Source organism: Camelus ferus, chromosome 7, assembly GCF_009834535.1.
Source record: "Camelus ferus isolate YT-003-E chromosome 7, BCGSAC_Cfer_1.0, whole genome shotgun sequence".
Taxonomy (NCBI): domain Eukaryota; kingdom Metazoa; phylum Chordata; class Mammalia; order Artiodactyla; family Camelidae; genus Camelus; species Camelus ferus.
The window spans coordinates 41599368-41625784 of record NC_045702.1 but is presented as its reverse complement, the minus strand read 5'-3'; the positions used below and the strand labels follow the sequence as shown (position 1 = coordinate 41625784).

At 43.0% G+C, this 26417-nt stretch overlaps 1 protein-coding gene and 1 long non-coding RNA gene across 2 annotated transcripts in view; one reads left to right on the top strand and one right to left on the bottom strand.

The window, feature by feature from the left end:
• CHN2 (chimerin 2) overlaps window positions 1-26417 on the top strand; it is a 268972-nt gene that overhangs the window by 159421 nt on the left and 83134 nt on the right. The window contains exons 4-6 of the mRNA XM_032483801.1: window positions 7462-7493; window positions 11319-11432; window positions 13160-13445. Coding sequence (XP_032339692.1) covers window positions 7462-7493; window positions 11319-11432; window positions 13160-13445 — 432 coding nt within the window. The remainder of the gene's footprint in view (window positions 1-7461; window positions 7494-11318; window positions 11433-13159; window positions 13446-26417) is intronic.
• On the bottom strand, window positions 1814-25036 carry LOC116664902. Its single transcript, XR_004321442.1, has 3 exons — window positions 23397-25036; window positions 8400-8406; window positions 1814-1823 (listed from the first exon to the last, which is right to left on the bottom strand). It is a non-coding gene; the product is annotated as an uncharacterized LOC116664902 (long non-coding RNA).

The following is a 26417-nucleotide window of genomic DNA, read 5'->3' as shown; positions in this document are numbered from 1 at the left end:
GTTGATACTCTCAAGTAATACCTTAAATTTTCTCTTTAGTGTTTTTTATATTTTAGATTGTTTACAATTTTTCCAAGTGAAGAGGGAGGTTGGTTACTTTATTAATCTTACTGAGATGTTAGTCCGTTCAATTTTGTATTTATCTGAGCTACTTCCCTGAGTAGTTGGAGGTATTTCTGTCTCTTCTTAAAAGCTACTTTTATAAATTATCAGTATTATCAAAAACAAACATTTCCTCTTACCTTCCTTTTACTTCATTTTACTTTTTTTAAAAAGTCATTGTTTGCATTTTGGTTAAAAAAATATTTTTAATAACCTTCCTTGGGAATACTCAAGAGTCCAAGATTCTTTTAGTCTGAAGTAGGGTTTCTCAGCCTCAGCGGTATAGACTGTTTTGGGTGTGCTGTCCTGTGCATTGTAGGATGTTTACTACCATCCTTGGACTCTACTCACTAGATGCCAGTAGCACCCTCCCCACTCAGTCATGACATCAGAGCTGTGTCCAGACATTGCCTAGTATCGCCTGGGGAATAAAAACTCTCCTCCCACCTCCCCAGCCCCACATTGAGAACCACTGGTGTGAGAAAAATCTTTTACTTTTTATTTGTTCTAATATTATCACTGATTTTTTAAATCAGGATTCCTGGGAAAATATGGAGGGGAGGAGAAGACGACAGAAAACGAACTAAATGAATGGGAAATAAATGCTTTGGTTCCAAGCACCTGAACCCGATACTGTGTGCATCTGTAAGTGAGCAGAATGTTTATAGCAGGTTCCTAAGGCGCCTGACTTGTGGGCACTTACAGGATTCAGCAAAACCATTGGTAATCTTTTAAAGAGGTTTATTACTGAAAGACTGGCCAGTGGATTTTTTATGATACATTCTAATCAAGACAGGAAGGAATTCACCTCATGAGCACCCCCATCAGAATCCTGGAAGGGTTAAAGTAATGCCATGAGGAAAACCAAGAAAAAGAAACAGGGGATTTAAAGTTTGCCCTGTTTTCATTCTGCACTATACAATCTGACCACAAGAATGTACAATCTCAGTACTTGCATCTGCTTTCTCTTCCTTTCAGTACAGATCTTTGTTTTCTAAATAGAAGGGAATTATCCATTTTTTTTTTTTCTGGATGAATTTGCCTCAGTATCACCAGTACAAATCCCCCCATCAAAAGCCTTTTCTCCCACACTTGATCTGTATCTCAGAGAATCCAGCAGTCTAACTGCCCTGTGTAGGAGGTTGCTAAATTGAGTTTTTTAATTATTTCTATTAAGCAAAAACGTAATATATGCCAGCTGCTGAGGGATTATAAAAGCTTTGTTTTTTCAATAATTGGAAACCTTGTTTACAGGGGAACTCACAATATTCCTTAAATGTCTTTGTGTTGAATATAAAAGAACTTGTGTTTATCTCGGCAATGATAATCTGACTATAAAGCAAACTCATTTAAGGATTATGCTTCCTGTCTCTCACCATGCAGCTGTCACCCTACTGTTCTTTCAAGCTTTGCAGAAGTGCTGAGAATTCTTCATTAAAATTAGAAGAATGAATTGAAAAACAAACCAGGTTGTTTGGAATACATCTAATCTTAAATCACAAGGAAAGAGTTGAGATCCCCAAAATATCACTACATCTAGGCAAATGTATTCTAAGCTCTCATTTGTTAACTCATTGACAGAATTCAGTTCACTCCCAGGAGACTTGGAAGAGTTCAGTCCTAGCGAAGAAAAATCAGGGACAATTCAGGTAGTTCAATCTTTAAGCAAAGTGTAGAATTTGGATAGCCAGTGAAGGCATCAACATTGACTGACGTCTGCTCTGGAGAAGCTGGGAAGCACAGTACCTAACGGTATGTGCGCTGGGTCTTAAGCCACTTATGAGATCTGTGACCTCAAGCTAGTTATTTAGGGGCCCCAATGTAAAAAATTGCACTCATTTCTCCCACAGGGTTGTTTGGAGGCTTAAATGAGATAAACACATGAAATTCTAAGGATAGTTCCTGGCACAGAATGGCCACTCAGTAAATGTTAACCTGTTCTTACAGTGTTCCAAGCCCCACAGTTTTTTACGTGCATTATCTCATCTCATCTTTGAAATGGCCTTATTAAAATAGTACATTTTTATAACTCCAGTTTTATTGAAAATCAAGGGAAGTGAGATGCAAAGAAGTTTAATAACCTACTCAGGGTCACACAGCAGTTGAATTGACAGCAGGGCTCTGCATTCATAATTGTTGTCTCATTCTGCAAACTTTTAATGAGCACAGGTACCCTTTGCTCTCAGAACAATCACTTTCCAAATATTTGCTAAAACAAGTTTGTAAAAGATTTTAGCCAAAATCCTCCTCCCAGTTGAAAACCTGCTATGACAAGTTTTCCTACGTGTGACAGCTTCTCAGACTTCAGTGTGTCTATGACTCCCCTTCGAAATGCAGGCTCTGCATTTCTAACAAGCTGCAAGGTGATGCCAACACCTCTGGTCCCCAGATCGCACTTGGAGTAGCAGGAATGTAGATGATGGGAGAGGGGCTCTTCTCATCCCTCAGAACTCTCCTGATCAGCCTACTGTTTAAACATATTGCACAGTTATACCCATGATGCAGCCCGTTTTCCCCCCAAGGGTTTAGCACGTCGGTTTTTGTTTAGGTCAGGTGCCTGGGGGCGCCACCAACTCAGATAGTATCTTTCAGATCTTTGGCGATATTATTTCATTGTTTATTTTTATTGTAGTACATGTTCAATGCAGAAGGATAATGAAATTTCTCTTCTATTCAGCTGTGGACTGCAAGTGAACATACCTGTTAATTACTCGATTAAGTGTTAAACAATCATATAATTGGTGTTTAAATATTTTATATTATGTGGAAATTCTTATCAGATTGTTACATAGTTATTTAAAAGCATTTTAGTAATATCCGGGACATTGATCTTTTTAGATACTCTAAAAATGAATTTTTTTTCCATTTAAAATAATGGGATATAGACTCTTGCTATTTGAAACTTTGCTGCCCAGCACGTTTTTAGGAATGGGTTAGACTCAGATAACAAGAGGCGGCGGCTTTCACTCTGTACCAGACATCGCGTGAAATCCTAGGAATACAATGATGATGCGGACAGAATAGTTAGAGAAGAAACAGGCAAGTAAATATTCAAAATATGGTGGAATGTCAAGTTTTTCAACAGAGATAGGTGAAAGAAGCCTTAAGAACACAGGGGAAAAGGCCTGCCTCTTCCTTCTATACACAGGAGGCTCTTTCTGGACACCAGGAATAGCTACTTTTCATTGAATATCTCTGTACTCCAGGCACTGTTGCAAGCAGTGTTACATACATTTTCTCATTTAATGATTCCAACAACTCAGCGAAGCAGGTACTTTTCTTATTCCCATTTTAAAGATGAGGAAATTGAGGAACAGGGAGATGAGTTAACCTGCCTATGGAAACGCTGATTTGGCCTCGCATCAGGCAGTCTGAGTCTAGAGCCTGCCCTTTCAACCATCTTGTGATCCACCTTTATTTTATTAAAAGAAAGTTCAAGATCGTAAAATAAGAACATTAAAAATGATGGACATGTTGGAGGGGTGCATTTATGGAATTGCAAAGAATCTAGTTTGATTGGAGCATATGATGGATATGGGGTGACGAGGCAGGAAGCCGTAACATTTGCATTGGCTTCACATAGACAGGAACCCATTGAGTGGATCGTATGGACAGGACTAGGCAGGACTAAAAGCATCTTCACTAGTCACAGTACTGGCAGTAATTACATATGAGATGCGACTATCATCATGAAATAGATTTTACTTCAACACATCATATATTACATGGTGTGGTCCCTTTTCAGTCAGTTGCCTTGGGAAGCTGTGCCTTTATTTTCACCAATTTCCCATTGCTTAGAGCATGTTAGGAATGTCTCTTCTAGAATACCTTCAGAACAAGTCACAGTGCAAATCTTTTTATCTTAGGATCATGCCTCATTTTTATCTCAAATGTGTTTCCTAGTTGGATCACGAACCCTAATTACTGAATTTGGCTCTGAATAACTGCTGCCTGTTAGCTGTAATAGCGTCCACTCTCAAATCCATTCTCGAAAAGCAAATGTTTCTGTATAACTGATTCTGAAACGTTAGTGTGTGCTTGAATGTCATCTAGGGGAACTTGATTAAATAATACCTTCAAGTCGCACCCTCAGTAATTCTGATTCAGTTTGTCTAAGGGGATCAGGAATCTGCAGTCTTTAACACGCATCCTGAAGTTTCTGTTTTGAATGACCAGACCACACTTTGAGAAATGCAGCTGTAAGGATATTCGAGAGATAGGAGAGCAATTTTTAAGGCAGTTACAAAAGTGTTCTGATCAACAGTGACATCAATGGCAAGTATGGCCCACCTTTGGGGACTTCTCTCCTGTAGATGGTGCTTATTTAGAATATGATGTTTAGTTATACTGTAGAAAGGAATCAGTCACCATTTTGCACAGTCACAGCACATCCACCAGGTTCACGTGTGTCTTGGGGAGAACCCATTTCAGATGTTTGTTTGCTCACCGATCTACTTGGTGTCCTCCCTCTGCCTAGAGAGGTCTTCCTTTCAGACCCAGGTAGATCATCTAAGAATCCAGTATTGGAGGATCCAGCAATATGTCTATAAATTATTACTTTTTGCTTTTTCCTGAAAAGATTGAATTCTGATTCCATCAGTGTCTAATGTAGGGCAATGCCTGGGGACTGAGTCTTTAAGGCAATACTAGGTTATAGGGTAGAGGTTACTAGTCTCTCTAGTCAGGTCCCTTGTCCCTTGGAGCCCTGACATCAGCCAACTGTGTTTTGTCTGAATCTGAGGATCCACTATTACCCACCTTAAAAAATGTGGATGTTCTACAATCTTTCTGGGGTCCTTTAACTTAAATTAGCTCTTGACTGGTTAAAAGTTTAGCTGAACTGTGGAAAGACTGTTTAGACTCCTATGAGCAAAAAGTTTAGAAAAAAGAAGAGGTAATTGTCATATTTCTTACCCCAGCCATTATCTCTCTCTTTAACATTAACAAGGACAGCTATATTTTCTTTAAGAACTTCAGAGATAGCACAGGGAAGAGAGAATGACTCCAATTACTGTCAAAACACCCCTGACCAGAGGCAGCAGTGATCAGACGGCTGCCCACATCCTGTCTTCGCTCCTTTATTTCCACCTTTCCTCTTCCCCTATGTAGGGTTGCCAGATTTAGAAAAAAAAAAAAAAGAAAGAAAGAAAAACAGGATGCCTAGTTAAATTTGAATTTCAGATAAATGAAGAATATTATTTTAGTATACATTTCATGCAGTATTTGGGACCTATTCCATGACCCCATCCCATGTGTCGTCTCTCCCTCACAGTTCCGGGGGCTCTTGCTTTATTTTCTCTTGGTTTTCATATGCAGATGGTCCTGTAGGCAGAATCTTATTCGGTATTTCTTAAGGTACCATAGATATCAGTTTCCCTATTTGGGAGCCCATGTTAAGGTTTTCAAATGCTTCCTCCTCCTGCTGTTTCAGAACACCCTGAAATTCCTTATACCTTTCCTCTCACACCCGTGAGGTCATTACTTCACAAACAATAATGACAAGGCTGAGGACAGAGCTCTGAACGTTAAGTGTGCCATATCTTTTTATGATTGATTGATGAGCTGAAAGCAATTTGTGGTCTTCTTAAGAGTCAATTAAATTAACTACTTATCTGCACACCACGAGTTAGTAGTAACCTCTGTCTACCATGCTGTCCCTCTGGGAAGTTAGAATAATTATTCTTCTCTTTTGGAGAGGTAAGAGGATGGAGGAAGGGAATGGGTTTGGGAGCTACACCTAGATTTGCAAACATGTGTTATGGCTTAGCCAAAAAGGTGGAAATAAAATTGTCCTTATAAACAGGGAGTCATTTCAAAATGTGGAATACTGGCTCTCAAAGAATGGAGAGATACCTTGCCTACTATATATTGTCTACTTCTATTGGCTTTTCTAATTTTAAATTTTTTCCTGTGGCATGTTGGTGTTGTAGTCACATATCTACAGTATCAGAAGAGTAAGAAACAACTTTGAAAACCAGTGGAATAGTATAAATGACAAAATGTTCAATTCACATTAGAAAGCTTTCCAGTATGCAGAGCAATGGTACACATCAGATAACAGGGTGCCTCTTTACAAACTTTGTGCTTCGATTAATGATATTATTCAGATCTTCCTTCACAAATGACACCGAGCAGGCTTCACACCTTGAAGATTAAGAGTTATGAATGCCCCGTCTTGGTTCAGTGCTTTTCAGGTGTAAAACGCACAGAAGCGTGAACACATATTTAGCCATGTCTCGATGATTAGTTTTATGCCAGGGAGGCTTGTCCAAGGCAAGCTTGTGACAGTGGTCCTCCGAGCCCTGGCTCCCCTTTTTGAATCTTTTCCTGTAGTCCATAGCATCCTGCTGCCCCTCAGATCCCCACAGCCTCCGGAGGGCGGAGGTAGGCCAGGAAACTAACTGCCTTCAATATCAGCACTGGGCCCTGCTGAGAAAATCGCCCATTTGACTGTAGACAAACAACCGGAATTGAACTAGCTGCCTGGCTCATATTCTACTCAAGTAAATACACATAAACTTGCTGTCATAACCGTCAGTGGAAATCCATAGCTTCCTGTGGTTCTACACATTTTCAGCGGAAACTGGCATTAGGCTAGAAGAGTAAAAGCTGAACAGGAGAATTCATGGTAATTTCTCACCAACTCCAACACTCTGGACATGAGAAAACAAAGTTCATAGTAAAGTAGGTTATCATATGTATGTGGTGAAAATCCAAGGTGATAACCCCCGGGCTCAAGATGTGACTGAAAAAATCTTTTCTGGAATGTTTGTGATTGTTTCAGTCAACTCATAAATCTTGTTCTCCACGTCTTGTGCCTCCGGTGTCAAGTGACGTTTAGCCCGTTAGCCATTTGTTGGAAAAAAATAAGACCCTTAGAATATCGATTTTATCTGGAAAGAGACCAAGTTAAAATTATTTTTTAATCCAGGTGCACTCCTCATTTTTATTATAAATACATAATGAAATAATTAGATGGAGATTGAAGTAAATGTTTATATTTTATTCATGCTTATAATATTTTATCCTTCAGGATGAAGCTTTGTGATACCTTTATAAATTCCTTAATATTAAAATAAGGATCACTTTGTTTCTTTGAAAAGAAATTTTTATTGGGTGATTGAATTTGTGTGGGTAATAAGCCTAATGATTAGAGAAATATGGCAATTCTAGATCATTTTTACTCAAGATATCGGAATGTGCTGGTTAACTCCAGAGTTTCTTGGATCTCTGATTTGGGGAATAAAAACTGTAATAAAATTACTACCAAGACCCTAGCTCTGTTAATTTGAATAGCATTTTTATCTATCTGATTTCAATTCAAGTGCATTATTAATATTTTTCTTCTTTTTAATATAGGTGGAAAACAGACCAAAATATTATGGAAGAGAGTATGTATTATGCTATTCATTGTTTTAATAATGTAATAAGTATTCACTTCATATGTCATTTAATTATTGAATGTTGAAAATTTTCCATTATATGGTCTTCATCAGATGTCCATTGTGCAAGAGTTTAATAATAAGGATAAATGCAATCAGATCCTTTTGTACTGAATTTTCTTATAATACTCTGGTGCTTGGCTTCCATTAGTGTGGGAGGGAGACTATCTCCTGCTACACATAGTTCTCTTCACAAAAGCAGCCACTGAGTGCCTGGCAAGTATTTGAAACATAAGGCAGCATCTTCCATAATTGTGGCTCTGTTAGTATTTCGTTTCTCTACCTCAATACTATATAAACAGCTAGGGTGTCAGAGATTGTAAACTGAGGCTGAATTCCTTACTTTCATGTGTCCTCAGTAAATGCAACACTCAGGAAAGTCAGGCCGTTTCTTTGCAGTCTCATGAAACCAAAATGATGATTTCTCTTGACATGAATCTATTAGCCAAATTGCCTTAATACCTTAATTATGATTTTCCTCTTAATTTCAACTCGTGGTTTGCTTTGCTTTCTCAGACACCTCCTGCAAAGCAAATATGCATTACCAGAAAAATAACTGGCAGTCCCGGGCTGAGGCACACAGAACAGCTCACAGAGGGCAGAACCACCCCCCACCCCACCCCACCCCCCCCCGGAGCAGGGCAGGTGCACAATTGGCTTTTCTCCCCACATCCAACCTGGAGGCATTATAAAGCAAAATCTCTTTCAAGTCCATCTCCCAAGCTCCCCCAGCCAATCCAAAGCCTTCTTCCTCTATTCGCTTACCCAGCAGAGCTTCATTTTCGTGATTAATGATCCTCTTATTTGTCCCAGCCCAGCAGCCACTTCCTAATCACCACGGCTGCATTTCTGAACCTTCCTACTGGGCTTTGGGACTTCAGCTGGGGGCTCTGGAATATCTGCCTGGATCACTGGCCTCCTCTGTCTTCCACCCTCATGTCCCTGACATCTAACCTACTTGTAGTATGACTTTTTTTCCTGCAGTATACTGATTTGGATTTTGCTCACAGAGAACACAATTAGTAAAAAAAAAAAAAAAAAAAAAAAAAAAAAAAAAAGAGCGAGAGAGAAAGTGAAAAGTTATTATATACTTCTCAAATAGAACACTTTTGTACACGAATTCCAAAAGGAACTGTTTATTGTGTATTTGCTTTTTTTGCATAAAAGTTTCTAGTTCTCACCCCCACATAAACTATGTAGTGAAAGGAGACCAAAGAAACATTTTCTTACCCACAAAAAAGAAATGCTTCATATTAGAGGGAAATTAGCTTAAAAACTTCAGATTCTGTGTTTCCCTTTCCTTTTTAAAAAACGAAAGGTCTTTTTTGTGTGTCCTATTCAAAGATTAGTACATGCTTTATTCCAGAAACATATATATTTTTTGCCTAGAAAGAATCACAAGAGAGTGTGGACAAGGATACCCTTAGGGAAAAGGAATTTTTATTTTTCTACTGTTTATACTTTTACCTCTTTTGTAGCTTTTAACTTTCACATTTTGAATTTTCCCACTGTGCATAGGTATTACTTTTATTCTTAAAAAGTTAATAAATTGATACCTGCTGATTTGGGAAAATTAGAACGTATAGGAATCTACAGGCGGAAAACATGATAGCCCCATCATGAAAGAGAAGAGTTGTTAACTTTTTGTCTTCATCTCTTTCCTTCCTGTCTCTGTGCAGGCTTTCTTTTTGAAAAGTTGGGATCACAAGATATGTATGTCATGGGTACTTTTAAATTCACGCATAAAGGGCCGATGCGCCACACACTGGGTCTTCAAGTGCACAAAAGTGTCATTTTCTTCTTCTGAACAATTGAATTTAACTTAGTTCTTGACACTTTGCCTCTGCTGCTGGCCAGCACTTAAACATGTCCATTCATTCAAGGGAGTTCCAGCTTAGCTGCTTTCAGGTTAACCGCCCGTTTGGGGTATTCCTCCTCGCATTTTTCCTGCTCTCCTTGCCCCACCTTCCCCGAGAGTGATCTGGGTCGGGGTGTCAGGTTTCTGTGCCCACCTCTGTGTGTACCTCTTCCTGCTGTGGTCACCCCCTGCCCTGCCCTGTCAAACTGTGTCCTGGATGTCCCAGCCTCAAACCTCTTGTGGTACCAGCTCTTGTCCTTTCTGACGTGGGAAACTTTCCAGGGTCCTCTGCCCTTTCCACCCCCCCCACCCCCCACCAACACACACACACTCACTGGCCCTGTATCTACAGGGCTGTGCTTAGGTCTCTTTGCTCATATCATCTTTCTAGCCCTCTTCAGCCCCAGCTCTTGCTGCAAAGGAGGCATCTCCGCCTCCAACTTAGACCCACTGAACCTGGGCTCTGGCCAAATTTCTTTGAATCTCTCTCCCAAAAGAACTAAGGATGCTGGTCTCCTTTGGGGCAGCAGGGTTGCTCCTTTGTTATAGCATATTCATCTAACCCTGGAAAAGTGCTGCTCCAAGACCTCCGTGCACTGGCTCTCAAGATTTAAAACCAACATTAGGGAAGCCAGAAACCCCCTTTCTCCCAAGCTATCACTGCTCTAGACTTTTGAGAGTTGATCTGAGAGCTCAAAGCCACAGTTTTTGACCTCACTTCCCTAGGACTGAAGCTTCAGCTTGTAAGGTCTAGTTGTTAAGAACAGAAGGGAATTAGGATGTAAGTATTGTGATAGGCATCGTTTTTTCCCCCAAATATTAACCTGCTGCATGTGTCCTCTAACTTGATCTTTGCATTCCTTGGGGGAGAAAACATTTGTTGTATAGCCAGCTTCCCTCCCCATTTTCCCCTTTCCAGGGAGACAAAAGGGGATTCTCTGTCCAGAACATTTCTTCTCTAAGTTATTGTCCCAAATTCTCTAAGAGTGGGTAATCTTAGAAAGACAGTGTTGTTCCCTCTCCCAGGAGCCTAGGGCCCCTTGGCACTGGCCTCACCTCCCCACCCAGCTCCCGCTTTCCTCTGAAACACAGAATGAGCAAATCTCTGGTAACAAGAGTGAGCAGCTGTCTTTGCTTTAGGGCAGCACAGAGAGCCGGCCAGTTGTCTGCCCCTCACTCCCGTCCTGTTCTCCTCTTCCCTGGAGTCACTATCTGCTCTCTAGGGCTCAGACATCCCTTCCTGAGCAAAGCAGTCTTTGGCCAAGCCTGCAATCCTACTGCATTTTCTACATGCATGTGTATTACTTCTTAAATTACAGAGGGGAAAAATAAACATTACCTTTAAAAAAGAAAAATAGGTACATTTTTCAAACATATCCCTGAGCGATTGCTCTCAAAATTTAAAGAAATGGAAGACTGTTCACTACGGTTGGCTAGTCTTTCCAGAGAATGAGCCTCTAAGATGAACACCACCCCACACCTGAAGTTAGCAGGATGATAATCAGTAAGTGCTCATTTGCAATCGGGATGATACATAATTCTCTGTGTTCTAGCGGAGAGCTAAGTTGGTAATTGCTCTTTTGCTATTCCCATAGTTGAAAAAGGAGCCATAACCTGGCTTTTGGTTGTGACTTTAATTTTCAGTTTGTGAGCAAAGACAGTAGCAGGAAGCCAGGTGGACTGGGTGTTCATCCTTTTGTTTTTTTTCATCCTTTTTGAATGTGTGTTATCTGTTTGGGTGCATGTGGAGAAGTGGTTCCAAGCCCATCATGAAGTATATAGTAGTCACTCTCCTCTTCATTTAAGTGGGGAGCTGTAGATTCCTGGTGGCCCCGCCATCGTTTTTAGCCAGCTCTTTGTGGTCCATACTTTGTATGTGGTCTGTTCAGAACAGAGACTGTCTTATCTCTTCACAGGTTTCACGGGATCATCTCCCGAGAGCAGGCAGATGAGCTTCTCGGAGGCGTGGAGGGCGCCTACATCCTTAGAGAAAGCCAGCGCCAGCCAGGGTGCTACACGTTAGCCCTAAGGTGAGCCCGATTTCATCCACTGTTGCAACTGCTTTACAAGAGAATTTACTTAAATTTTTTCCCCATTTTTTATTGTGGTAAAATATACATAACATACAATTTACCATTTTAACCATTTTTAAGTGAGCAATTCAGCGGCCTTAAGTACATTCTCAGCATCCTGTGACCATCTCCGCTCTTCATTTCCAGAATTTTTTCATCATCCCAAACAAAAACTCTGTACCCACTAATCAATTGCTCCCCATTCCCCCCTAATTATTTTTTATTTTCACTCTGTTTGCAAAGCACTCTGCAGTATATTAGAGGCATGTACATTTTCTGGGCCACAGACGTTGTAAGTTGGTGGACACTGAGGCTCTGTGCACGCGCAGTATTCTTTGGGGAATTATCTGCAAAGCAGGTGCTTCTGTAGCTGTTTCTGCCTGAAACATCGAGCCAGCTGATTGAGACACGTCTCTGCCTCACTTAACCCTTGTCAAAAGTCTTCTCCTCACATTGTGCACTTGTGCCTGGAATAGACGTGTACTTTGTCCATGGGGTTCTCTCAGGGATCACCTTGACCCGTGGAACTCCCAATGGCAGTCACGAGGCTCCATGCCAGCAAGCAATCGGAGCAGAGCTCTCACAAGCCTCTTATGACAAAACCACAGCACTGAACATCACAGCACCCAAAAAGCATTGTATTTACTGCGCTGTCCTAACTTTGCTCAAATATTTTCTGTTTTTTGATCCTCATGGCAATCCTGTAAGGTCTGGGGAAGGTTTTCAAAACTGTCTTCCAAAAGTTCATTGGTGAACTCTTTGGAACTTGGAAGCTCTTTCTCCAGGGAAGAAATGGTATCAATTGAAACACTTTCCAGGTCAGCCCACAACTCACTATCTCAGCGCAGTGATTGTGGGAAGATAATTGCTTTCCAATTTGTAACTGGGGATGGCTAAGACATATATCTTCAATGATGTCATTACAAGGAAGCACTTCAAGAGTAGCACACGCTCTAGGTATGCAGAGTACTTGCCTATCTTCCCAGCATCCCCGCAGCAGGAGCTGACAGTCCCAGTGGGGAGCCAGCCAGGGGCTATGAGATGCAGGACCAAGGCTAAGAGGGGGCAATCGGTGCTACAGGGAGAGCACCCTCATGTTTAGGTCCCCAGGATGCTGGCCCTGATGCTCAAGCAGAGAGATCTCCACGCAGCATCCCTGTTTCCTTTCTGCTGGACCAATTAGGGTGGGAGGCATGAGGTGCTCTACTGATGGTGGTCAAAGATGTAATAATAAAAGGCCATCAGGGCCAGTGGTGATAGCTTCCCTTGAAGGGGCAATTGCCTGGTACAGGGGAAGGGGGCAGAAGGAAGTGGCTAGTTCCCATTCAGAAATTTAAAGTAAGATACTTTTTAAGTCAGACAGAACACTCTGACTTTTACGGGTGAGAGTGATAATGACCCAGTGGCCTTAGTGACTTCTAGGACCAAATGATGCCATAGAACTAGCTGGGCTTTAAACCCAGCTTTGCCTCCTTCCAGGGGTATAGCCTCAAGCAGGCACCCCAACTCTTCAACGCTCAGTTTCCTCAGCAGTCAAAGGGTCTGCATGATAACTAAATGGGGGAAATCGTGTCAAGTGCCTAGCCCAGTGCCTGGCATTCAGGACACACTGGTGAAGTATTAGCTACCCCTGTTATTCACTGGTCCAGTTTCCAACACTGTGATTTCTCCTTCCTCACGGGTAGGTTCGGAAACCAGACCTTAAACTACAGGCTCTTCTATGATGGAAAACACTTTGTGGGCGAGAAGAGGTTTGAATCGATTCACGATCTGGTCACAGATGGCTTGATAACGTTGTACATAGAAACAAAGGCTTCCGAATACATTTCCAAAATGACAACAAACCCCATTTATGAACACATTGGATATGCCACTTTACTCAGAGAAAAAGTCTCCAGGAGGCTAAGCAGATCTAAAAACGAATCAAGGAAAGCCAGCGTCACAAGTGAAGAACACACAGCTGTGGAAAAGGTAAGCTCCATGTGGGACCAAAACACTCTCTCTGTGTTTAATCTGTGCTGGAAGACTGGGTGATTAATTATCTATGTGATTTGCCAAAATATTGGAGGAGACCCACCTCTACCTGAATAACTTTAGAATTTTCGTCCTAAAAAATGACCACTGAGGTCCAGCAATGTTCAGTGATTTGCCCAAACTCATATTGTCAGAGCCACAACTTCCACAAATAATTATCTGTGAGTTTATTTGGAGTTTGAAAGGAAAAAAAAAAACTCCATTAATGTTTTATGATGAAAATAGTCACTTGTGTTGTAATTGCCATTTGAGGCGTTGCTGGCTCCATCTCTAGTTGCACCCAGCTAGCCAGATACATGACATTTATGCCTGCTTCTCTTAAGACTTGGTGACCGTGCGTGATCCACACGTCAGCCATCTATTGAAGGTGGTCTTACCTGGGTAACAGACTTTACTGACAGAGATGGGCGCATTAGCGGTGATGCTGGCTATCTCTGGGAGGCTTGGGAAATGACAGGCTGTCCTTTGCCCCAAGGGAAGGGTTATTATGCTTCGGCGAGGATGAGAAACTCCTAAGTGGGAGATGTTCAAGCTGGTTGTGTCGTGGCAGGATATGGCGAGAAAGATCTGATTTTCCTCTCTAGTAAGTTGCAGATTTTTTGGATGTGCCCCTTTAGGAACCATCTGCTTTGCCTGGTCCTATCTGTATTCCACTGAAAGAAAGTGACAGCCAACCACGCCAGTCAGCCCCCACTGAGTCAGTGCTGAGCCCAGCTTCTAAGGCGAGCTTGGACTGGGGCAGATATAAATAAGAAGCGGGGCAAGCGCAGCTCCTTCTGGTGGTTGATAATCCTTAATTAAACCGGAACGGACGCCCTCTTCCCCTGTTGTCCAGTGTTAGCAGAAAGCAAAGGAACCTCAGGTTGACAGATTGGGCTTCGGCTTCGGCGACGGGAATGCACCAGAAAGCACAGAAAGGAGGAGGAGGGCAGAGGATGGCAGGCGGTCCTGTTGGCAGACCGGGGATGATCTTAATTGATTTGCTAATTGAGCTTCAGAGCCTAGGAGAACCTTCCTCAGAATCACATCAGTTGAGCAGCTGGCCCATGAAAAAATCATTTGCCATTTTCTTTTTATAACTCCAGAGTCTCCAAAGCACCTGTTTATTCTTTTACAAATAATTGATTTGGGACATGGTGGGGTTTCTGATTGTTTACATTTCAACAAAAGAGAGAGAGGACCTCAGTCCCAACGTTCAGAGTCTTTTCCCATCCAGGCGAAAACCATTCCTTTAATCTGTTTGCAAAATCCGTTCTAAAGTAATTTAGAACAGAAATCTGGAAGCTGGCCTTCCTGGCCATGACAAATCAGAAGATGAATTGTAAAATAAATCTCTGGAGCAGTGTTTGTATTTATATTTCTGAATCAGAGAGCAATGCCATCAGAAAGGCAATCTGTTACAACTGCAGGCGACACACTTGAACATTTCCTGGAAAAGAGGTGAGGAGGGGGTGACTCTTGTGTGTTTGGGGTGAGAGTTTAGATCCTGGGTCTTGACGTTGACATTGGTAGACCCCTGTCCTCCCCCACCAGACGGAGGTTTGGTCACTAGAAGCTAATATTTCTAGATGATAGTCCCGTAAGGAAACTTGCACAACAAAGTATCTGCTTTATTTAGATCATTTTGTATGAAAGGTACATTTGGGAGACATTAATAGTCAATTTAGTAATCATTTTGAATGAGCTGCCCAGTACACTTTTTCACCTTTTTAGGAAAAGGTAAATAAAGAAAATGTTGAAGGAAGAAGTCCAACCTCAGTGAAAGGTTTGATGGGCAGGTGTTGCTGGTGTGTATTTCTTGGACACTAATGATGCAATGTTTGGCTTTCCTGGAGGACACTCTGCACACTGGGTCTGGTCGCTTGCTGGGGGCCACTCATTTTGTCAGTGGATTTGTTAAGAAACTTGGTGCGACTCCATCTATTTCCCTCGGACCTGTATTGACAAGTGGAATTATTAAAAGTCTCCATCTTGCCAGAAATTCTATTTCCCTTCAGGGCAGGTCGGTGGACTGTTGCCATGGAGGTAGTGACTAGAAAAGAGGTGGCAGAAACTTGAATGGATTGACTGAGAAATCCCCGGGGCACCTACCTCCTTTGGTAATGGTGTGTCTTGAAGGTTTTAATGAGTGAAATGGGAAGGTTTCCTAATATTTCTCAAATCCAGACAGCTGAGCATTTCATTTTCCAGAGCACTCAAACTCTGCCCCCCATTTACAGTATTGATCATTTCCAAATGAATCCAGAGAGACTGTGTTACCTGGAAATCCGAGAATATTAAGTGTTAATTGGCAAAAAGATGTTAACTACCCCATCAGACTTGAGTGGCTTCCAGATTTATCTTCTGTCAGGGTGGTTAGCAGTGAACTTGATTTTAGTAACTGTAAATGAAGCAAGGAGAGGGGAGGGTGCAAAGAACCTTGTGATTGTTAGCCAATAGATCAGTCTGTTTTCTTTCTGATTCTTTAATGGAGTTTTAAAACATTATGATATTTAAGGGCCACCACTTGGTGCATTTAATTAAAATGGTCATGCCCAGTGTAATTTCTTTCCTGAAATGTATTTCAGAATTTATTCCCTAGATGGATTGTCTGCTGACCTCCAAAACTGGCACTGTAAGCAATCTAAGAATAGCAGGATTTAACATTGGTTCAGACATTTGCAGTTCGTAAACAGATCTCATGAACGTGAAATAATTTCCCATTTTATCCTCAGAACAGCTTTGCCAGGTACAGAGGGCAGGAATCATTATCCCCATTTTATTGAAAAAGTCACAACAGCAGGATGGGAATCAAACCCAGGCCTCCTAACTCCCAAGTTCAAAGCTTCTTGACTCTGGCACAGCTGGACCTCATTCTGTTCTTATTGCCTTATTGCTTTAAGCAAACACCCTTGCTTTTGAGCATCCTAAGTCAATTGATGGTCAGAATCACATAGTATTGACATGATGTGTTTTTGAAAATACACTGTTATTACCATCTATAGTAACTAAACTGACTTGTAAAGAATGCCCTATTGAATTGAATATACATGACAACAAATTTTTTAAAATTTTTTGAGCGGGGAGAGGTAGTTTTATTTTTCTATTTAATTTTTTTTAATGGAGGTACTGGGAATTGAACCCAGGACCCTGTGCATGCTAGGCACACACTTTACCACTGAGCTCTACCCTTCTCCCAACAACGTTTTCAATATCACGTCTGGTAAATAAATTCGGCTTGCTGAACTAAATTGCATTTATGCTTTACTGGAGAAAAATCATCTACATCCTTGATACAATCAAAGCACATTTAAGACTTTATTATATCTTATCCAGTTTATTCATTTCATTATTTTTATAATAGCAAAAGTCAGGAAACAACCTAAATGCCCATCAGTCGGGGACTTCTTAGATGAATTATGGTACATCCGTGTACAGGAATGTTCTGCAACTGCAGAGAAGAATGAGGACACTTTCATATGGACTTATTTGGAAAGATTACCCAGAGTTACCAAATGCAAAAACAAACTTGCAATATAGTCTGCATAGTGTGGTTTCATTTGCGGAAACGAGGGAAAAAAAGATTTTACATATTTTTTTCCTTGTAAAATTGTCAAATATCCCTTGAAGGATGCAAGAACTGGTATCAGGTTTGCCTGTGGGGAGGGGAAGGGGGTGTCTCAGATGCCAGGGTGGGAAGGAGACTCTTTTCTGCTACTGTTTCATCCTCTGAATTTTGAACCATGATAAATGCAGTATTGTACGCAAAAAATCAAGGAAGAAAAAAGAACATACATTATGTTCTAAATTCACATGTGTTAAAGCAAACCCTGAGGAAACCGCTTTCTCTACTGAACATACCACATAGGCAAACACAGTTCCAGCCCTCTGGCCCCAGGCTGTTTGTCCCCTCCCTTCTCACCAGCCCTCTTCCCCATCCTGATAGCTCCCTTTTTCTTTCATTTCTCTCTTGGATTGTCAACAAAGAGCCTGCATTGAGTAACCTCTCCCTAAAGGTTGGGGGCTAGATGGTAATTGTAGCAGAGGACCTAAATCACCAAATAAAGTCTATGACCTGACTGTCCCCAAAATTGGGCTGATTGCTGCTTCCCCCCCTGACCTGGCCCCCCCACCTCCCACGGACACCACCACTGTGCTCCCCTGGGCTCTTCCCAGTCCTCCCGCCAGGTTCCATGCCCCTCCACCCCACCCTGGCCCTCCTTTCTCAAGCTGCCTCGGTCCAGCTCCAAGATTCCTCCCGCTTTTCTACGGTAGCAAGGAAGCCTTTGATTTCTTGGTTTCTCCTTGTCTTGCTGTGAGACAACAAGAGAGTGAGTGGCCTGTTTGGGAGCACAGGGCCCTGAGCCCAGTTAGGATGTCCTCTCTTACAGATGAGCTGTTCCAGAGAGGAATGATCTCCAACCCTCCACTCCACTTTTTTTTTTTTTTTTTAGAATTATTTTTCTCTACATCCAGGGTGATCCCTTCTTCTTTTATTTCACAGTTTCCACCATATGAGGCAGCTGGCCTGTCAGATATCTTCGCCTAAGATCTGTATTACACTTTCTTCCATGGTCCTGGAGCAGGAAGGAGTGGCCCCCCCAGGGAGTGAATCTCCAGGCCTCGCTTACTGGGGTTGGCTCATCCTGAGTGGTCCTCCCCTCCAGGCCCATGAGGGCTGGTGGCCCTTGGTGACGTTTTACTCACCAGAGCGTTGCTCTTGCTGTTGTTTCCATCTCGGAAACCATCTGATTGACTTTGTCTGTTTAGAAATGCCCCTTCTCGGGCCCCACCCCAGCACTACTAGGTCAGGACCTCTGGGGGTGCACCTGCTTGCCAGGCAGTGTGTAACCAACCCTCCAGATGGCCCAAGTTTGAGAACCTTTGAGAACCTGTGGTTTAGACGCCCCTCTCCTCCTCTAGAAGTTGACCAGGTGGAGGCCCAGGTCACATCCCAACTCTAAAGCCCAACGCACGAGGGGCTCAGCAGAGTAAACACTTAAATGAACAGGTGGGTAATTTTCAGAGTGGAACAGATTGGAACAACGTACCTCAGATACACCAAGATGGTGCACCCGTATCTCCCACCGCCTTCTCTCTATGCGGGCTCCTTCTGCCTCTGGGCTAAACCCTGACTCGCTGTGGCTTCGTGAGAAGCTAGAGCCTGGAGGAGGAGGGTCTTGGAGACCCTACCATGCCTCCCCCTTCTTTTATACAACAGGAAACTGAGGCAACCAGCTCATTTGTCTGGAGTATTTCAAGGACATCTAGAGATCACAGAGGCTTGGATAGAAAAAAATGCTTCAGAGTAACCTGCCACTTAGACATTCTCTTTTTAAGTTAAGATCTTTCAGGAGCACAAGTTATACATACAGGACTCTTGCATGAATGATTGAAAAGTAAAAAATGAATTCAGACTGCAGTTAGTCTTAAAGGTGTTCCAGCAGTCAGAGCCCAGCAGGAAATAGAAGACACATTCACTGGGGTTTTTAAGAGAATTTGATGAACAAGGGATTTGCCCGGGGACCGGCAGTGGTGGGAAGCTGTGCTCTCCCTGGTGCTGACGGGACTGGCGGGAGGCGCTCGGGTTTCTGGGGTCTGATGCCCGCCGGGGTGGAGACTCCCACAGGAGGGGGGCTGCCACAGAACGGGCGGCACCAGAGGTGAGGGTGTGAATAAAAAGCAAACTCACAAGAGAGAGGCCTCCAGAGTTGAGCAGCGTGCAACACGTAGGTGCTGCACCACTCGGGGGAGGGGGCGTGGAAGAAATACCTCAGCTTCTCTCTCCTTCCACCCTTTAATCTCCTGCCTGAATCTCCCATTGTACAGACCCCACTGGAAGCCAGAGGACAAAGGAGCCAGGGATACAGTTCCTAAGAGTCAGTCTCCCCACCATCGGTGAAAGCAGGTCAGGGAATGAATGTGAGACGGGGTGGGGTGGCAGAGAATAACCAATGCAGGGAGTGAATAGAACAAAACCTAAGCATGGCAGTGTGTTAGCCTTGCTCTAATTCCTGTAGAACATAGAACGTTCATTCACCATAACTGGCATTAATGCAAGATGATGAGATAGCCCTTTTCCTGAACAGGCTCCACCACTGTGCCCTTATGGAAGGGGTCTTTGTCCTGGAGGGCAGGGAGGCTTTGTGACTTCATTAAGGACAGTTGATTCAAACATGGTGTCCCCCACAGCCCTTCACCAAGCAGAGGTGCCACGTCAGTTCCCCAAGGAGAGAGCCTGCGTTGCCTGTGCAGAAAGTATCAGGGGCTGAAAAAGATGCGCTGGGATTACAGGGTCTGGAAAACCTGTGGCTTTGCTCCGCAGGAAGTCCCTTGGAAATAATACGTAACTGACATAACCAGTCTTTTCTCAGGAGAAAGGCTAAATGAAGATGAGCATAACTTAGCTAGTAACAGTGACAGGTACGGTAATGGCTCTGATCATCCATCTTCCTCCTCGTGCACAGCGTCGTAAAATGGAATAGGATGTAATGCTGTAAGGATGGATCTGAACTTAGATTACATTTGCTCATGAAACCAGGTTTTACAGAGCGTTATTTTAAATCAGAGTCCTCTAACGGTGTGGGATTTATCATGCAGTCTGATAAAGAGCTGATTTAGCTAGGTCAGTGGTTTTCAAGCTGGCTTCAGGTTAGAATCACTCTGGGAGCTTTTGACGAAAAAAAAAAGGACCCCTGTGCAGCTCCCCCTGACTTAGTGAATAAGAGCTGCCGCTGGTAAAGCCTGGGAGTCTCTATTTTTAAGGTTCCCTGGGTGACTCTACAGTTCTCAGCCCCTGGTTAGATGAAAGGTCAGACGGGAAAGTAAAGGTTATCAGATACTTGGGGAGCCTTTTCTTTTGAGAACACCTGTCCCACCTTCTCTAATGCCTCCTATTTCTGAGGCTCTTTTTTGTTCTAATTTAGGCACTGGCATTCTTTCTCACCTCTACCTACAAATAAAAAGCCCTCCATGGAAACATTCTTAAGACAGGAAAGTCTGGTGGTTCTGGTTACATGAGTTTGTTCAGAGGTTTGCTTTGCTCCTTTTTTCCTGGGTCCTTTTCCCAGATTATTGGCTAAAATTTAAATGCTGGGAAGAAATTAAATGTAGTAGGATTAAGAGAATTTAATGAAGAGACAAGAAAAAGTCAGTGTCTCTTCCTTAGGGGCCAGTGGGTGGTTTTCTTAATGACAAAGTTTATAGGACTAGGATTCTCAACTTTGCCTGCCCACTGGGGAGTTTTCAAAAATACCAATGCCTGGGCCACACCCCCAGAAAAGAGACTTAACTACTTGAGATAAGGGCTGAGCATCTGGCATTTAGATTCTCCAGGTGATTCTGAGGTACAGCTGAAGTGGAGAATGCTCACAATAGAAGAATAACTAAAAATGAGTTAGGTCGTTCTGTCCACTAGACTTATCTTTTTTCAGAAAGCTTCTCTTTTTACCAGTCCCTCACTGTCAGTGGACTCAAGGTTGGAACTTTACAGGAACAAAAAGGAAAGTCATCCTAATGCGTTCAGTGTCTGTCAGGGTAAGATGGTCCAAACCCTCTATTCATCCCCATTCAAAACCTCTCTGGAAAACAGCTTGATGCAACCCCCGTTTAAGTATTTTCTATGCAAACAGTGCCATCTAGTGGCTGAGGAAAGTGCTACATGCTGGCTGCACTCTCAAAGGACCATACTCAACAGATGTGGGAGTAATGAGCGAGAACAAATTTTCAGCAATGTATCTACTGAATTGTCATCATTTCCTCAGGTTTTATAGCATAGATCAGGCTAGGCAATGGCTAGGGGGTGTCTGTTTTGTGGTTCGTGCTCATTCTCTGCATAAACAGGTGGGCAGCTCTGCCATCCTGGGACACTCATATGTAAAAATGGTCCCAGTGATCTGATTCACTGAGATTCTGGCCCAGAGGTGCTCAAGCTTTTTACCCTCAGGGCCCTTTTATATTTATATATATATATATATATATATATATATATATATATATATATATATATATATATATATATATATATATATACCTCTTCAAATTACTGAGGACCCCAAAGAGCTCTTGTTTGTGTGAGTTCTATCTGTTGATATCTACTATATTAGAAAGTAAAGCTGAAAAAAAATTTAATTCTTTTAAACATAACAGTAATAAATTCAGTATGTGTTTGTGTGAAGAACATATTTTTGTGAAAAATAACCCCATTTCCAAAACAAAAAAAATTAGAATATTGGCATTGTTTTACATTTTTGTAAATCTCTGTAGTGTCTGGCCTAATAGGCAGCAGCTGGATTTTCACGTCTGCTTCTGTATTCAATCTGTGATAATATGTTAATATGTTTGATGTATAGGAAGAAGCTCTGGCCTCATGCAGATATGTCACTGGGAAAGGGAAGAATGTATTTTTAGCCTTTTTGGGTAAATGTGGATGTTATTTACTTTTTTTTTTTTTTTTTTTTTTTTTACAATGGAGCAAAACAAAGGGTCGTTTCTTAAAGATTACTTTCAATGTCGATCAGTTGGAAAAGTCAGTTATTTGGGGGGAGGTAATTAGGCTTTTATTTATTTAACGGAGGGACTGGGGATGGAACCCAGGACTTTGTGCATGCTAAGCATGCTCTGTACCACTGAGTATTCTCTCCCCTGAAAAGACAACTAATAAAAATAATTTTGACATTATGAGCCTCTGAGAGGCTCGTGGGGTACCCCGAACAATGGGGGACCACACTTGGAGAACTGCTGCTCTAGGCAGACGTTTGATGGATGGGAAGCACACCTTTTAAAGAAGTTTAGATTTGTCTCCAGGGAGGTAGGTGTTTGGGAGGAGTTACTATGCAACTTTTGTCACCTTTGTGCGGGGTAAATGGCTGTGTCACCTAGGACTGCTGCCTGCTCTGCTTGTGACCTCAGAGTTCTTCCCAATGGTTCTCCCCCGGGGTGGGCGACAGAGCTGATTCTGGGGCCTATGTCATCGGACAGCAGCTTTCCAGGTAATTCTGATGTGTGTGCCAGTAAAGAACCCCCGGTTGGTCTTCCTCCCTTCCCTGTGCAGATGGGAAACTGAGGCCCAAAGCTCAAGGTGACATGGTGCCAGCAAGCACTGGTGGGATGAGACTCCTTTGGGGGGAAGCCCATTATGCTCTTTCCCTGGTCTAGTGCAGGCTGTCACCCTCCCTCTCGCTCCTCTGGGGCCTCTCCTGGCACGTCTGTGTGTCTGTCTGACAGGACTTACCGATCTCCCCGCCTCCACCCCCACAGTGAGGAGCTGTCGGTGTTGCCACCCGGAACCTCTCTTGGAAACGGCACTCAGAGCTGCCTCCTCTCCCACTCTCAGCTTGTGTGCTTCTGGGATCCCAGAAGGGATTGGTGGCTCACAGCTGACCCACAGGGTCACATTTCTGTGGCTACTGTGGTTGGCTCAAGGGTGAGCAGGTGGTCAAGTCAGAACCCGTGAAACCAATGGGCTTTCACTGTGAGTTCCCGCAAGAAGATCCTTTTGCCCTTTTCCTGGAGGCTGGTTTCAACAGGAAGTAGAGTCTGGGTGGCTGAAGGCTTCCAGCTGCCACATAGACCCTGAGAAAGTGGAGCCTGGAAATGGAGAGAAAGAAACTGAGTCCTGAGGACTTGGGGTGAGCTGCCCTGGGCCCCAGCACTCTGCTGCTTGTTGCAGTGATGTTAGCCCTTTTATTCCTGCTTAGCTTGTGAGCTGAGCATGGGAACGTCTGTGTGGGGTGTAAGTGTCTGCATCTTTATACCCAGAAGAGCTATAACTCACACCACCCCCACCAGCTGCCCCTTGCACTCTCATTCTGCACTCACCGCTTGCTTGTCACCATCATTGAGAAAGCTCAGGTATTCTCAGAGTCCATTTTTGTTTTAATTGAATCACCCACACTATCCATCTTTAACACAGTAATTTTAAATCAGAAAAAAAGGGCATCTAGGGTTTACTGAAATGCGTGGGAATGTACTACGTGGGTTACCAGTTAGACGTGGGAAGTAACCCCAAAGCCACCTCTGACTTGCGTCTCTCCGTCTCTGGCCCCCTGGCTCTAAAGAGGTCTATTTGTAGATTTCTTAATAATTACCTGCACTCAAATAAGATCAAGGCAGTCTGTTAAAGAGTCCTAGTGAACTCTGATAAACCAGATTTTTATCTGCTCATGATTTTGCCAGGTAGTCTGTTTAAACAGGCACATAGCCCCATCTGCAGTATTAGATATGACCAAAGAGAGCCTCTGTTGAACCCAAGACCTCCTGCGTTATCAGTAGCACAGACCATCTAAATTGGAAACCTGCAGACCCTGAAAGAGAAAGAAAGGTCAAAATTCCACCTTTAGTCTTTATGAATTAAAATCTTAGCCTATAATAATTTGTAGGGATTTTTCCCCCCAGATCAACTGTGGGCAAGAGGAAGGATTTTGTTTCCTGAATAATTTCCATCGACATTAATGGAAGTGAGACTTGTCGAGGCTACATCTTATGTGATTTGTACCACTGCCTACGGTGCAGGTTGCAGGACTGGCATCACTCATCCCTCAATAATGAAATGTCTGGCTCGGTTTCATGATGGCAGTTTATAAACGTCCCGATTGGTCTTGTCTCTCTTGACACATGATCACTTTGAAGTTTCCACAAAGTTAATGATTCACTTTGTACCTAGTCCCCATTTACGAAGCAGACAAAGTCTAAGTTCAGAAGAATAAGTTAAAGTTCACAAATACAACGTGTGTTGTCTTCGTGTGATTTGGTGGCTTAAAATAATTATTAAGAAGTCAAATCACTGTCACGTGCAACAGATCCTTCTTTTATACTCAAGTCGGGAGTCAAATAAGCTACAGAATGATGAGCTGTCATTGTCCCCATATGCCTTTAACAGAGTAGGGCTAGTTGTGGTTTATCACGGTTTATCTGAATTCCATGTAAAACAATTCATGATATAAAAGGCTTCTACCATGTTTAATCCTGAATGATTTTAGGAAATTTATAATTACCAAAAAAAAACCCTTTACATTTATCAGACATGGCATTGTTTCTAAGCCACTATAAAGCTACATCATTTCATTCAGCTTCATAGGACATAGGACTCTTTAAGTTTGGAGTTCCTGCGCTTTATCAGTAAGAAAGCAAAAAAAAAAAAAACAAAAACAAAAAAAAAAACCCCAAAGCTTGGGGAGGCCTTGTGACGGCCCAAAGTCAAAGAACTAGTAACTTGCTGGTTATATCACTCATAACTATTAATTAGAACCTGGCTTTGTTGAAAGCTGCTGTGCTTTCTACTCTACACACTGACAGAGTAAATTAACTTGCTTTGTGTCTGGTTTGAAAGCTTCTAAACAAAGCGCTATATTGGGAATTGTCTCCCTCTTCAAATACCAGGCCTCTTGTCTCGCTGTGGCGTGAAGTCTAATCGTCTTCTGCTCTTGACTGACTTGTTCTTAGGAAGAAATACATCTGGCTAAGGGAGTTCCTTCAGAAGACAAGTGTTCATTACAGACAAATACGCCTACCTCTGTGATTTCTGAAAGAAAATCCCTGTGTGTATCTTTAGCCTGGAGCTGCATGAATTTTAAAAGGGTTCGGCAATATCGTCGAGCTCTGTCTGTATCCCTCCGCGAAGTCCCAAAGTGACAAGTATGAAATGCACGTCTTCAGCAGCAGGCCTGCGTCTCACCCCTTCCAATCAGGGTGGAGTAAATTGGGATGAAAGGAAACTGAAGCCATGGTCACCCTCATGACCGCTAGGAAGTAATGCGCTACCCAGTTCCCCCAGCTCTGAACGGCTGGCTGAACTCTGGGATTGTAAGATGATAGACACAGAGTTTTTAATTTTCTGGCCTTTTTTTTTTCCCTCCAGTAAGTAAAGTGTAAAAATCCAACCGGGTCACAAGGAGAGTAAGAAACACTACCAAGCATTGAGCATCTATCACGTACCAGGTGCAGGAGGGGGTGCTTTTGTGTGTTCTGCCCTCACAGCAGCTCTGGGAGGGAGGAATAGGGGTGACTGAAGTGACTTATTCACGACCACCCAGCTAGCAAATGAGCTGCAACCCAACTGCTGGCTGTCCTGACGTAAAAGCCTCTTCAAGGGCTCACAGCTGCCTGATAGTGAACTCCTAGGGTGGCGCACAGGGCCTTTTACGACCTTTTCCCTTGCCCTGTCACCCTGCACACACATGCACACATCTCTTTGCCCTTATCCACTTCGTCTCCCCAGCTGTGTCCAAGAGGCCAGCACATAACAAGCCGTGAACATTTTCTGCGCACACCAGCTGGCCTCATGCCCGCAGCCCTTCCCCAGCGCCTCCAGCTCTTTGCAGTGTTCCCTCTCCTCTCGGCCAGCCCCTGCCCTGACCTAGGGAGCTCTACCGATCTTTGCAGCTCAAGCTCAGGCGTTTCCGGATCTGCGATTAGCCTTCCCTAACCTCACCCAAGCCTTCCTGGACGTGTATTCCTTTGGCCACCTCACTGTCTCGTAGATATAATTGTCTTATTACACTGCACTGGACAGTTCGATCATTCATTCATTCATTGTTAACTGTCAGTAATTGATATGAAGAAGTGGATTTTCACGTAATCTGTGTCAAGCACTGTTCTTCTCCAAGCTGGCCAATCACAATTATAAGGACTAGCTCAGGATAGACCAGTGTCACAAGCACAGTAACTGAGCCCTTGGGTTTTTACTAAAAGAATTAAGGAAGAGGCTCTTGCTTTCTTAAGTGGATCTTTTGAGCAGCTCCAGCCTTGGTTTGGGTAGAGTTTCTGTTTTCTGCAGTCAGAAGAGCTCTAATGGAGTCACAAAGCAAAAAGGCCCATGCCTGGTAGAGAAGGACCTTCTAGAAGAGGGAGAAGTGTGGGCAGAGGTTGGTGACAGGATTGTAAAGAGGAAGACTCTTGGGCAGACAAGAGGGTCAGGCAGGGGAGGGGAGG